General features: G+C 60.8%; 5 protein-coding genes across 5 annotated transcripts; 3 read left to right on the top strand and 2 right to left on the bottom strand.

The window, feature by feature from the left end:
- Nucleotides 1-122: 122 nt before the first annotated feature.
- Nucleotides 123-863, bottom strand: DCS_03994 (uncharacterized protein; the record flags this gene model as incomplete). Its single annotated transcript, XM_040801306.1, has 2 exons — nt 123-604; nt 692-863. 2 exons carry the CDS (start codon nt 861-863, stop codon nt 123-125), a joined length of 654 nt encoding a protein of 217 aa, XP_040656339.1.
- Nucleotides 864-2,066: 1,203 nt separating this feature from the next.
- Nucleotides 2,067-4,750, top strand: DCS_03993 (response regulator receiver domain-containing protein; the record flags this gene model as incomplete). The annotated part of the gene is made up of 2 exons (XM_040801305.1): nt 2,067-4,508; nt 4,562-4,750. The coding sequence occupies 2 exons, from the start codon at nt 2,067-2,069 to the stop codon at nt 4,748-4,750; spliced, it is 2,631 nt and encodes an 876-aa protein (XP_040656338.1).
- Nucleotides 4,751-5,563: 813 nt separating this feature from the next.
- On the top strand, nt 5,564-6,739 carry DCS_03992 (uncharacterized protein; the record flags this gene model as incomplete). The annotated part of the gene is made up of 2 exons (XM_040801304.1): nt 5,564-5,992; nt 6,197-6,739. 2 exons carry the CDS (start codon nt 5,564-5,566, stop codon nt 6,737-6,739), a joined length of 972 nt encoding a protein of 323 aa, XP_040656337.1.
- A 132-nt stretch (nt 6,740-6,871) lies between these two features.
- Nucleotides 6,872-8,104, bottom strand: DCS_03991 (uncharacterized protein; the record flags this gene model as incomplete). Its single annotated transcript, XM_040801303.1, has 3 exons — nt 6,872-7,076; nt 7,208-7,948; nt 8,022-8,104. The coding sequence occupies 3 exons, from the start codon at nt 8,102-8,104 to the stop codon at nt 6,872-6,874; spliced, it is 1,029 nt and encodes a 342-aa protein (XP_040656336.1).
- A 3,527-nt stretch (nt 8,105-11,631) lies between these two features.
- On the top strand, nt 11,632-12,218 carry DCS_03990 (uncharacterized protein; the record flags this gene model as incomplete). Its single annotated transcript, XM_040801302.1, has 3 exons — nt 11,632-11,664; nt 11,838-11,987; nt 12,045-12,218. The coding sequence occupies 3 exons, from the start codon at nt 11,632-11,634 to the stop codon at nt 12,216-12,218; spliced, it is 357 nt and encodes a 118-aa protein (XP_040656335.1).
- Between the last annotated feature and the right edge of the window lie 372 nt (nt 12,219-12,590).

The following is a 12,590-nucleotide window of genomic DNA, read 5'->3' as shown; positions in this document are numbered from 1 at the left end:
TCAACGCCAAGGACGGCTTCAAGCGGTTCGTGCTTTGACTCCTTTGGCTTGGCGTCCTGTGTCGTCTAGTCTCGACGTTGTCGATCAAGGTTGCCAAGGCAGGTGGCGGGCATTTGCCGACATCAAAAGTCCTGGATTCCCGTCTCGCCTCTGCTGGCCTCCGCTCCGCCGTCAACCCATGCGGGCTCTTCATCGTCAAACCACTCGTCCTGCGCCTCCCGCGTGGCCGTGACGTCTAGGGTCCAGTCTTCGTCGACGACCGAGTAGGAAAAATCGTCGTCACGTCCGCGAATGAAGCGCTCGCTCAGAAAGGCACGCCAAAGTCGGTGGCCGTGTTCGCGGCTCGCGGGCTCGACGTCGTCCCATGAATTGTCCGACGTCATTTCCGTGCGGCTGTGTGAGCGAGCGCCGCTGCCGTTGGTGCCGTGGTGAGGAAGAGATGCCGTCTCCGTGGCAGACGATGGGGAGGCCAGATCGGACAGCCGTTGCTCGCCGCGGGCGAGGTCTGCTTCGAGGGTGAGGCCGAACCCCTTCGTCCTAGCTTCGGCCTCTCTCTCCGCCGCAGTCTGAAAGGGCCTGACGAGGCGAACGTAGAGGTTGGGGTCTGAACAAGGTCCTTTAGCGGCTTCGTTCCCAAACCCGGTAGTCTACGCTTTGAAAAGAGGGGGTCGGGCGGTCACTCGGAGCGTACCGGCGAGCTCATGCTCCACGCGATCAAAGTATGAGGGGTTCTGCTGAAGCCATTCACGGCGACGATTCTGTGCCTCGATCCGCACCTGGTAGCCTGGGGACCTGGATGCCAAGGTGGTGACATTCTCGGAGCCAACTGCGACTTGTCGAGAGCTTGCTTGGGTACTCGTCATTGTTGCGGTATTTTGATTTTTGGAATCGGGGGACGAATCTGAGCATGGCATTGCGGACAAAGTTGTGAGGGAGTAACTTATCAAGCTACTGTATTGTACAGTACGAAAGTAATTTGCAGGAACCTGCTTAAGCTCACGACATGCTGCAACCCATATAGTAATTAATGCTACTAGTATAGTAGGCAAGGTACCCCCTCCGTAGCGTCTGTCCGTGGCATTAGTGTTCGTGTTTGTTTTAGCAGTTGTACCTATTTCAAGCGGTGCGTACAGTACAAGTAAGTAAGGCCTGCAGTACTTGTACTGTACCTACAGAGTACTTGCACATACTCTATTACGTGTTCCTGGCCTGAAAGGTAGTACCTACTATTAGTACTCCGTACATGGAGGTACTTTACGGCACTTCTACGGAGCATACCTGTTATGGCAGTATCCAGTAGGCACGTACCAGGCATGACTCCATACAAGTACTCACTCCATACAATTACTCCGTCCAAGTACTGTACTTACAGTACTTCGTCTCAAGTAGAGTAAGTATGCATGTACTCCGTACTCAAGTACTTTTACTGTAGCTGTGTTGTACAACTACGGGTAACAGTACGTACTGTACTGTAAGGTGTACAGCTACGGATAGCCCTACCTGTAATACCAGGCACCTACAAACTGTTGCAAAACGGGTACGGGACGTACTTGGTTGTGCTTGGTTATTCACGAGATAATTACTGAAAATCTTGAGATGGTATGCAGCTGTGTTGGGTTCATCACCAACTAAAATATAGATGTACGGGAATTTATTCCATCGTGTTGCAGTTGATACGCCTAAGCCGTGATTCATGTCGCCGTTGTTGTTCGCTATGCTGGGGGCAGCCAAGGCGTTCAGGGCCAGTGCAACAAAGTCGTGCCATTATCATACCACACAACGTCACACAACCAAGACAACACGAAGACGGCATTAGTCAGATCGCAGCAGCAATGTGACATAACATCATTCCTGTTTCTACCTGGTCCGAGGTATGACGGGGTGGCAGGAGACGGGGCATGGATGCGGACTCATGTACGTGGAATATTTGCTGGCCGTGCATCCTGGTAGACGATGGCCTCCTCACGACACCCAATTCCCCTTCCTCTGCCACCCCGTCTACAGCGAGGAATAATGCTTCTCTGGCGCCATAAGGGAGATGCCCTCTTGTGCCTTGCCTGGGAACGATGGCTTCCGAAATCGCATCCCGCATCAAGGCGCGACTCGCATGGCGGCGACGCTCGACAGCCGAGTCGATGGCCACCTCCAAAATTGGCACCGAAAGCCTGTCAATGCTCCAGACTGAGCAAGGTCCTGAGGTCTCGTCGCTGGCCAGTCAAACGACGAGCAATTCCAAGGCTGATGGAGGGGGAAGCAGCGCATGTCTGGTGACTCTGGTCGCTGTCGATGGCGTTGATGAATACCGTTGTGATGCAGGCCAAGGTGCGGAAGCGAGACCCGTCGCCTCAGGGCCCTCAGGGCCGCTGCTGGTTTACGGTGGTGCTGCTGGAGCCGACGCTGAAGCTACGGCAGAAGCTGTCAGGCCTGCCAACGGCCACCCCCATTCCGAGAGGCGCGCTGCAGCCTCCCTAGCCCGAAACGCCAGCCTAGACCTGGTTGAGCTTCCAGCCGCAACGGCAACCTCAACTTTGGCTTCAATTCCTCCTCCTCCTCTTCCTCCTCCGCCTCTTCCTCCTCCTCCGCCTCTTCCTCATCCGCCTCTTTCTCCTCCGCCTCTTCTTCGTCCGCCTCTTCTTCGTCCGCCTCTTCTTCGTCCGCCTCTTCTTCGTCCGCCTCTTCTACGTCCGCCTCTTCTTCGTCCACCTCTTCTTCGTCCGCCTCTTCTTCCACCTTCTCCTCCTCCTCCTCCTCCACCACAAACTCCTCCCTGCCTTCTTCCTCCACCTCGCCCACCATCGCCAGCGTCGTGCTCCATTCCCTCCACCGCCGCCCTCGAGCGACCCCACGGGCGGCCGACCTGCTCCCGCGTCACGGCCCAGCTGCGCAGCCTTGACGAGCTCCCGAATTCTTCGACGTCGAGATCGAGCTCCATCGAGCCAGCCGCTCAGCCACACCATGGCCACGACGACGACGAGCTGCTGAGAACCGCACCCCCCTCCGCCGCTGCACCGACAACGGCAGCTGCCGTCGCGTCTGGCGTGGCAAAGGCCGACCGAATCTCAACCCTCCCGCACCCTCACCAGGGCCCCCATCTCCCGCTCTACGGCCGCTACCTCGATCGAAACGAGGCAGCAGGTGCGAGTGCGGGTGGCTCACCGCAGACGAGCCGCGGCCTCTCTGTCGACATCAACATGGTGACGCGAAAGGTTTGGGTCAGGCGACCCCATGCCTCGGCCACGACCATCACGATTCACGAGGAGGACCTGGTCGACGACGTCCGTGACATGATCCTCCGCAAATACGCAAACTCGCTCGGCCGCATATTCGACTCGCCCGATCTCACCATCCGTCTCCACCCTCGGGATCAGGAAAGGGAGAGGACGCTGGGACCGGAGGAGCTGATGGCCCGCACGCTCGATCGATACTACCCCGGCGGCCAAACCGTCGACGAGGCGCTCGTCATCGACATTCCACGCCGCACCCCCAAGGCTTCGCCTCGGCCTTCCCTCCACCCGGGGGCGACGACCTACTACGTGACGGACGAAGGGCGTCCGTCCGAGGCCGGCGAAGGATACTTCCCACCCGTCATGGCCGTGCCGTCGCCCCATACCCAGCAAGCACCCAGCGCGCAAACCAACGGCACCGTCGGCCACTCCATCGCCGTCCTCGGCACCGGCCACATACCTCTCATCCCCTCGCCCGGCGGCACGAGGCCTCGGCCGCACAGGGACCGATCCGATCGGCCGAGGTTGGTTCGGCAGCAGCACCCGGCGTCGCCGACGATGACGGCGGAGAAGCCGGTGGCATCCGCCGCCCCCGGCCACGGTATGAACATGCACTTCACGCCGCGGCTGCCCCATGCTCGGACTCACTCGAGCGCTTCAGAACACCAGACGTTGCCGACGGTCAAGACGCCGCTGCCGACCTCGCCCGGGCCGGCGCCGGAACCGATACCGGCCAGGGTCGCGACGCCACCGCCCCGGCCTTCCTCTCCGCGCTCATCCAGCACGAGGATGAAGAAGACGAAAAAGGCCGCGGACTACTCGACGCAGGCGACGGCCAACACGGTGCTCAACGGCACGGTGCCGCCCATCAACGTGCTCATCGTCGAAGATAACCCCATCAACCTTAAGCTGCTCGAGGCCTTTGTGAAGCGACTCAAGGTGCGCTGGCAGACGGCCATGAACGGTCGCGACGCCGTCAAGAAGTGGAGGAGCGGCGGCTTCCACCTCGTCCTCATGGACATTCAGCTCCCCGTCATGAACGGCCTCGACGCCACGCGCGAGATCCGCCGACTCGAGAGGGTCAACTCCATCGGCGTCTTCTCCCAGTCGCCGGGGAGCGTGCAGGAGGAGCCGCGAGGTCCGACGGAGCTCAAGGAGCAGGACCGGCTCGACAACATTCCGCTCTTCAAGAGCCCCGTCATCATCGTCGCCTTGACGGCCAGCTCGCTGCAGAGCGACCGACACGAGGCCCTGGCCGCCGGGTGCAACGACTTCCTGACCAAGGTAATGCCTCCTCCCCGCTCGTACGGCGCGACGTCGATCCGCTGACCGCGTAGCCCGTCAACTTTGTCTGGCTCGAGCGCAAGGTGATGGAATGGGGCTGCATGCAGGCGCTCATCGACTTTGACGGCTGGCGCCAGTGGAAGGATTTTTCCCAGGAAGAGGCCAAGGAGCGTGCCAAGGTGCTCGAGAGGGCGAAAGCAAAGGCCAAGAAGAATCGCGCTTCTCTGTCGGCTTCAAAATGACCCATGACGTGGTCTGTCCTCCAGAATCGGGCGTCGAAGATTTCAAGTACAGCACATAGCACATGTTTGAGAGATGCGTCGGGTGGTTGGCGGGCTACGAGATTGGCTTCGGTCCGACCCATGGACGGTGCCGCCGCGACCAAGGACATGGAGGCAGGGTGCCGGATGATGACGAGGTGCATTGGCTGAGCGGCATGAATGGCTGCTCTGGCTGCAAAACAAGCATCTGCATCTTGTGACTGCGAAATGCATGGTTTCTTGCGCCAGCCATTGTCAAGGACGTCGAGGGGAGGCTCCATCCATATACGGTAATCGGTCGTCGGTACTGCATGGGCGTCGTTGGAAGAGGATGTATCACCACATTCGTGTCCCATTCTCGCTCTCCTATAGTATAACGTGAATATTTGCGTGCAGTTGCTATGAAGCACAATTCAACGAATTCGCCAGCCAGCACAGGCATCTTTCTGTGGCATCGTCGCGTGCAGCATCCGCATGGTGTTGTGGGTGATGGATGGCGTTGCGAGTGGTGGATGGTGGTGTTTTGGGTGGAACATGGGGGTGGGGGAAGGCCACGCTGGAGCGAGCTTTTCGGCCGGAACAACAAGCAGGCCGAGCTTGGTGCGGAAAAAAGCAGCTCACAGCTTGCTTCCACACGAACTCTTCCTCCTCATTTCCTTCATTTCCTTGATTCAAATTCACATCAGCATCCACCACCCGGTCACACATCGATCGGTAGAGGCGTTGGCAGCGGCGCAGAGCGCAGAATGAGCAATCCAACGACGGCTCCTCACTGCAGTTAACACATTCTTCACCATGCCTCCCAGAATACCGTGCGGTATGGCCACGAGATCCGTGTCGCTGGCGACGTCGTCTTCTGGCCAGTCGTGGTGCCGGACAAGGCCGGCCCTTGGGCGCACATTCACGATGACGCCGTGCCACGAAAAGATGAGCCGCGCACGGCAGCAGATGTTCAAGTGGATCAACTCGCGTGAAGGCCAGGAGTTCGCCGAGGGTGGCCGCGGCCCGCGGTACCTGGGGCCCTTTTCGGACCAACCCTTTCCGCAAAATCCCTTGTTCCGCAGCCTGCCCGTCCTGGACGAGCAAACGCGAGAGCTCATCTGGGAAAAGGTGACGAAGCGTGGCGAGGCCCTCAAGGTCGTGTCGGCCGAGCTCGGCGTCGACGTCCGGAGGGTCGCCGCCGTGGTGCGGCTAAAGGAGGTGGAGAAGGAGTGGGTGAAAGATGTGAGTGCCGCGACGACTTGATTTTTGTTCTTGACACACACGACCCGACGGACCGGATGCAATGATGAGACATGCAAAAAAAATTCGATTAGTCTTTAAGACACACACGTGGTTAGAAAACTTGTGTTCCTGATCGCATCATCCACCCCCTCAGGCTGAACTTTGATCTCGCCGACTTTTCCGCATCAAGCTGACGCGCAGCAGGGCAACAAGCTAGCCATCCCCTATGCCAAAGCCGTCATGAACATGCTCCCGAAGACGTCGTACCGCGAGGGCGAGCAGAACACGCCGCACGAACCGGTCAACGAGGTGCACGTGCACAAGCTCACGATGCAACAGCTCTACGTCCCCGTGGCCGAGTCGCGGCACTTTACCCGCGAGGACGCGGCCAAGGCATTCCACGAGACGATGCTCTCGGCCGACGCGCGGTCGCCGCAGCCGGAGCTGATATCGATGGAGCGCGAGGTGCTCGCGGGCAAGAGCCGCGAGGAGAGCATGGAACGGTTCAAGGAGGCGACGCAGAGGGAGGAGGACGAGGTGGCACGACGGCTCGTCCGGCGGCAGGAGTGGGAGGAGAAGCGGACGAAGCGGGTGCGGACGGACCGGTACGAGTTTCGGTTCAAGGAGATTGACGTCGACGACGCCGGTCGCGACGGGCGATCGAGGAAAGGGGTGGGATGGCGATACGGCGCACCGTTTGATGACCGCAAGCGGGGCGTCGTCAAGATTCCCACGTCGGTGCCATGAACATGGCCGGACCGTGGGTGTGCGCAGGTTGCTCGCACGCCGGGTGGGGATGGGATGGTTGGTCGAGCGAAGCCGTTGCATCTTGTATTTTTATTTGCATGTTTGATGCCAGCCGGGAGGGTCCCCTTTGAATTATATGACAAGATCAGCACAACGCGTCTGTCGCATCGTCGAGGTCGGCGGCTCAGAGGCTGCCGTCTGCGCGTCGGAGGCACCCAGGTTCCGGCGAAGCTGCGCCAGCTGTTGGGCGGAGAGGCCGCACTGGTTGATGACATAGTCCTCGGCGGAGCCATACTCTTGACGGACCATGTCGAGGGTGGCGAGCATACTCTCGGGTCTGCGTCGGGTCGCTTGCACGTTAGCGAAACGAGGAGCGGTCCAAGGGATGCCGAGGGTGAGAAGAGGGGGGTGAGGGGGGACGAGGAGAGACGAGGGGGACAAGAGGGGGGGGGGGGGGGGGGGGAGCACTTTGCACTCAGCATCCTCTCGGCGGCGGCGAGATCGCCATCCAACGCGGGCATGCGCCGCAACCTTTGAACAATGTCGGCACGCAGGGGACGGAGGCCATCCTCGGTGAGCGCGTACTCGCGCGCGACGAGCTGATCGGGAACGCCGCAGAGGGTGAGGAGGAGTGCGCAGAGGACGCCGGTGCGGTCCTTGCCGGCGGTGCAGTGGACGAGGCAAGGCGTGGGATCCGGCTGCGCGAGGTGGGCGAGAACCTCGGCAAAGGCACGAGGGGCGGCCCGCAGGATGGCGGCGTAGGCATCGCGGAAGCCCGTGACGGTGTCCTCGGCCGTGTAGGCGCGGTACCGCCAGGCGACGGCTTCGGGCGCAAAGTCGTCGTTGTCGTCGTCGCGCGTGAAGACGGGCACGTGCCGACGCTGGATCGGCGGCGGCACCTCGACGATGACGAGGGCGCCGTCGAGTTCGGTGGCGGACCGGAGGTCGAATATGTGCGTGATGCCGAGGGAGGCGAGGGCGGCGCCGGCCGAGGGTGTCGGCGCCGGCGCGGCGGAGCGGAAGACGAGTCCCGGCGTGAGGCTCGGCGTGAGGCCGGTGAGGTCGCGGAGGTTCGGCAGCGCCGACTGATGGGTGGCGAGGTCGTCCATGGCCATGATTCCTCGGGCGTCCGCCGCCACTCTTTCGGCGTCTTTTCCGACCCGTTCAGTTCCCGTTCGTCCCTGATCGGTGGCGACGATGAAACGGTGTCTGCGGACAAAGTATGTATCCCTCGGGTCGACTGCGGGGGAGCGCGAGAGACGGCGGCAGCAGAGAAGCTTACGAGTATGCAATGGAAGCTTGGGAGGATGCAAAGGAAACTTCCTCGCTAGAGGCGCCCTGCAGCTGCGAGAATAAAGTTCCCATGCCGTCTGTGGGGGAGGGGGAGGGTGAGAAGCTGGGGAAGGGTAGGGGGATTAGCGCGGTCCGGAGCCGATGGGAGGGGATCGGAGTGGGGCCGCCGGCGCGGGTGGTCATAAGGCGAAAATACCGCCATTCGGTCCGCTGACTCCCCTGGCCTTGCCATGCCTTGCCTTGCCTTGCCTTGCCTTGCCTTGCTTGCCTTGCCTGCTCTTCCCCTCCTCCTTATTAAAAAAAAATCACGATGTAAAATGGCCAACGTACCTTGCATCCCGTTTCGCCATGAGCAGTAAAGTCGTTTTCGTTTCTTTTCACCGTGGTGGAGTAATCGTAATAGATGCCGTCTTCTTCGAGCTCGATAGACTCTCTGGTGAAGCATTTCGACCGCCGAAGCCGGGCCGTTGCTCGCCCCCCCAACCCGTTCTTATTCGCATTGCTTCGACATGCGCACAAGGGTGCATGCGTGTGCAAGCCGCCTCACTTCTTGGTCCAATCGCTCGTACACCAACATCAAACCCCGCCAGGTCGCATGAGTCGGTCGCGTAGATGGTCGTCAGGCTGATTCCATACCGGCTTCTAGGCGACCAATTAGGCTCGACAGTGGCCGCGGCCCCCGCCGTCTCCCCGTTCCAGCTGTCTAGGCAGCAACAACGACGGTCACGGCATCGTCACCCGACACGACGCAACCTCTCCGAATTCATTTTCCTCCTCTTCTCTTCACCACGCACGACACGCACGACACGACATGCCGTGTCATTCATCGACACGTGCCCGTTAGTCCGTAGTCGAGGCTCGCGACAGGGTTCCTTGCCTCCGTCTCGTCTCACCGCCCACGGGCTACGGACGGTACCGTGCAAAGTCAAGGAGTCAAATCGCATGGTCAAGTAAGTATTCATATCCATTCGCAAATATTCGCCGTCTCGTCTATGTGTGTCTATCCCTTTTATCCGTATCCTTGCGCTGGCGTGAGAGAAAAAACATCATGGTGCATCGTTATCATCCGTCGTTTCATCATGAGAGCATGCCGATTCGTCGCTGCTGCGTGAACATTTGTACATTCCTCCCGACGAGTCGGCTGTCGGGCGAGGCGCCGGGTGCCAGCGTGAGACTTGTCCCGAGGGCGCTCATCCGCCAAAGGAGTAGACGCAATTGGAGCACCGGTAACATTGACAGTTCGGACAGCTCGCGTCGAGCGCGACCGAGAACCATCCGGTCCGGCAGTGGCACTGTGCATGTCATCTTAGCGAGCCGAACCGACGGAGAGCATGCCGGGGACGGGATGCGTAGGCGTACGCATTGCCAGTAGCTGGGCTGACACCAGTCGACGAGGGACAGGGTCCCGCCCGATGTCTGGCTGCACATGGTGGCGTTGGAAAGAGAGTGCTCGACGGCAAGATGCGGTCCGATGGCCCTTGTATGCTGTCGCGCGCGAGAGAGTGTTCGGGGACTGGACGGGACGGCCGAGAGATCGAGGAGGCTCGCGAGCTTATAAGGCCGGCGGGAGGCCCATCAAGGCAACAGCCTGGACGAACCTGAACGGGACGTCCACGACGGATCATGGCATTGCATGGTCGGCATCTCACGTACCTCGCGAGGAAAAAGATGGGGCGCCGCACATTCACGCCCGCGTGCGTGCGTGCCTGCCTGCCTTTCGGGGACGGGCACGCCTGGCGCTCGAGGTAGACCATAACGGGACCGACGACGGCTCGGTGAAGGCGACACGGCGGGACCGGGAGGGCAGAAACGAACTGGCCAACCCTCGTCGTCTAGTCGAGGTTCGAGCCACGGCCAAGGTCCATCGGCCGGCGCTCTGCCCTCGTCGACCTGGTCGTGAGGCGCGAGGCAAAGGCCATGCCGGCTGGCTTCGACCCGACCGTGACGGGGTACCCGGCTTCGTGCCCAGGGCGCCGACGCCGAGAATACGACGTCGAGGTGGACGAGACATGACTTGAACGTGGCCGTCGAGGACGAGGTGGAGATTGTGCCTAGAGCTCGGCAGGCAAGGTGCGGAACCAGGAGGAAAGATTCGGCCCAGAGTCTAGGCAGGTCGTGGGGCGCATCTATGCCGCAACGTGCAACTTGCATGTTGCGCCGCGTCGGGCAGGCTTAGCGTCCATCCATCGAGTCGGACCAACACACATTGGCCAACGGCGAGCCAACCAATCCATTAGGTACAACGAGGAAGCCATGGGGCGCCCGTCCTGCCTAGGGAGGCGGCGAGCGAAGAGACGACGCAGCAGGCCCCTGCTCCTGATCGGTAAGGGTGGCCACGGTCGCGCTTCGCTTGGCGTCTCGGTGCGCTCGGCGAGCAGAAACGGGTGGCGAGCAGAAACGGGTGCCGCAGGCCAAGGCGGTACCCAGGCCAATGCGGTACCGAGGCCAAGGCGGGAAGAGGCGGCCGTCACCATGCTTGTAGGACGCTGCTTCTCGCGAGGCAATGCGACGACGGGTCGCGCTCGAATAAATGAATCAAAGGCCACTCGGCGCATCGCGGCCCTCGACGAGCGCGTCGGCGTGAAGTTGACGAGCGTGGCGGCGAGATGCGGCGAGTTCCGGCGGGCAGGGAGCACCAGCCAGGGAGCACCAGCCAGGGAGCACCAGCCACAGCGAGGCAGCGACCGAGCCACCGGCGCGCCGTTGGCTGGCGAGGATCCCTTCGTTCTGAGTGCTGATGGCGGCGGGAACGGTCTCGGGGGGGGGGGGGGGGGGGGCAACGGGGGGGCCAAAGGGCGGGGCGAGCGGGTGAGGATGATGGACATGGTGTCCACTGCTGCCTGCCCGTCGTCGACGTGACGGCCGCGAGCTGCTAAAAGGGGAATGGAATGAACGGCTGCCGCTTCCGCGTTCCCTTGCTGCTGACGTCCAAATCGGTCACAAAGGGGCTCGCGACTCCCGCCGTCTCGAGGTTGCTGTCATGGGATGTGGCAGAGCATGATGCATCGCTCGGGCAAACAGAGGACTGACGTGTTGTTCCGACGTGTTGTTGGACGGTGAAGACAAATGGACACGAATGGAAAGCCAAATCATGTGATGGGGACCACCGGAATTCCCACATGGCAGTCGCAACCCGCCCTGCTGGGTCGAGCCTGCACTAAATATCAGGGGAGAAGGGGGAAGGGGCGATGGGGGGAGGAGGGGGGTTGGATGGCAGGGGCAGGAATGACGCTTAGCAACCACCAACCCTCGATCCCCAAATACATCGACCATACTTGCGAGAGGCCGAACCCCCGCCCCCCCCGCCCCCTCCACACGAGCACCCTTGATGCGAGAAATTCGGTCCCTTTTTCATTCACTACTCCCCTCCTTGAACTTTTCTGCCTCTTTTGCCTCGTTTTTTTCCCTCTTCGGTTGCGCCCTCTCCTTGTGACCGTTTGTCGTCCTGGGATCACCACCTCTCGGCCGTACCCGCAAAGGAAGATTTTGCATTCCGCGCCGTCGACGACGACCAGACGAGCGGCTGGTGACTGCTTCACGACGCCTTCGAAAAAGCACCTCCTCGACTCGCCGCCGACGCCTGCCGCGACGCCGCCGCCATGGGCCTCTTCAGCACCTCGACCGGCTACTTCGTCTTCAGCGGCCTCCACTTTGTCTGCTTCGCCCTCGCCCTCACCGTCTGCGGGCTCTACGGCACCGACCTGAACAGCGGGTATCCTTTTGACGATTTTGCGCGGTCGAAATGGGCAAGTGGCATGGCCGAGGGCGAGCCGACGTGAAGCTTGGGACTAACATGGGCCTCCAGGTGTACGCCGTCGTTGTCGGCGTGCTCTCGACGGTGACGTGCGTCGTCTACTTTCTCCCCTTTGTTATTCGAAGCTTCGGCTTCGTCGCCGCCGTGTGGAGCGGGCTTCTCTTCATCCTATGGATCGCCGTCTTTGGCGTCTTTGCGTCGGTACGTTCCCTCGGGTGGCGGCCAGGTTCAGGCCCCGACACTGACGGCGTCAACCAGCTGTTCATCCACGCCGATTCCGACGGTGACTCGGCCATCCGACGCATGAGGAGCGCCGTTTGGGTCGACCTCGTCAACGCCCTCCTCTGGCTCATTTCCGCGCTGAGCATCTTTGGCTACTGGTGGAAGCACCGCGAGAGTCGCTCCCAATTCACCGGACGCGCCCAGGTCTAAGCCGACAAGGGAGCTCGACGGACGATGCGACGCGAGTCGACATGAACGGCACAGATGCGGTTACCGCTACCGCTACCGCTAGGATACGGATATGGATATGGACACGGATACAGCGACAGACGGACACAGGGACAGGCATGGATACAGGGACAGGCATGGATACAGGGACAGGACTAATACAGGGACAGGGACAAATACACGGACAGGCACGGATACAGATAATGATGAGACCGCAATGCAGCCTCGAGATACCACATCAGCGTATGCGCATGCTGCTGATGCCAGAAGGAGCAAAGGGAAAGGAGGGTAATAATGGTCATTTGAATTTTGGAGACGAGTGTGGACGCCATGCCATCTCAACCTTAATAGCTA

This window comes from Drechmeria coniospora, chromosome 02, assembly GCF_001625195.1.
Source record: "Drechmeria coniospora strain ARSEF 6962 chromosome 02, whole genome shotgun sequence".
Taxonomy (NCBI): domain Eukaryota; kingdom Fungi; phylum Ascomycota; class Sordariomycetes; order Hypocreales; family Ophiocordycipitaceae; genus Drechmeria; species Drechmeria coniospora.
This window is presented reverse-complemented; position numbering and strand designations above follow the sequence as displayed.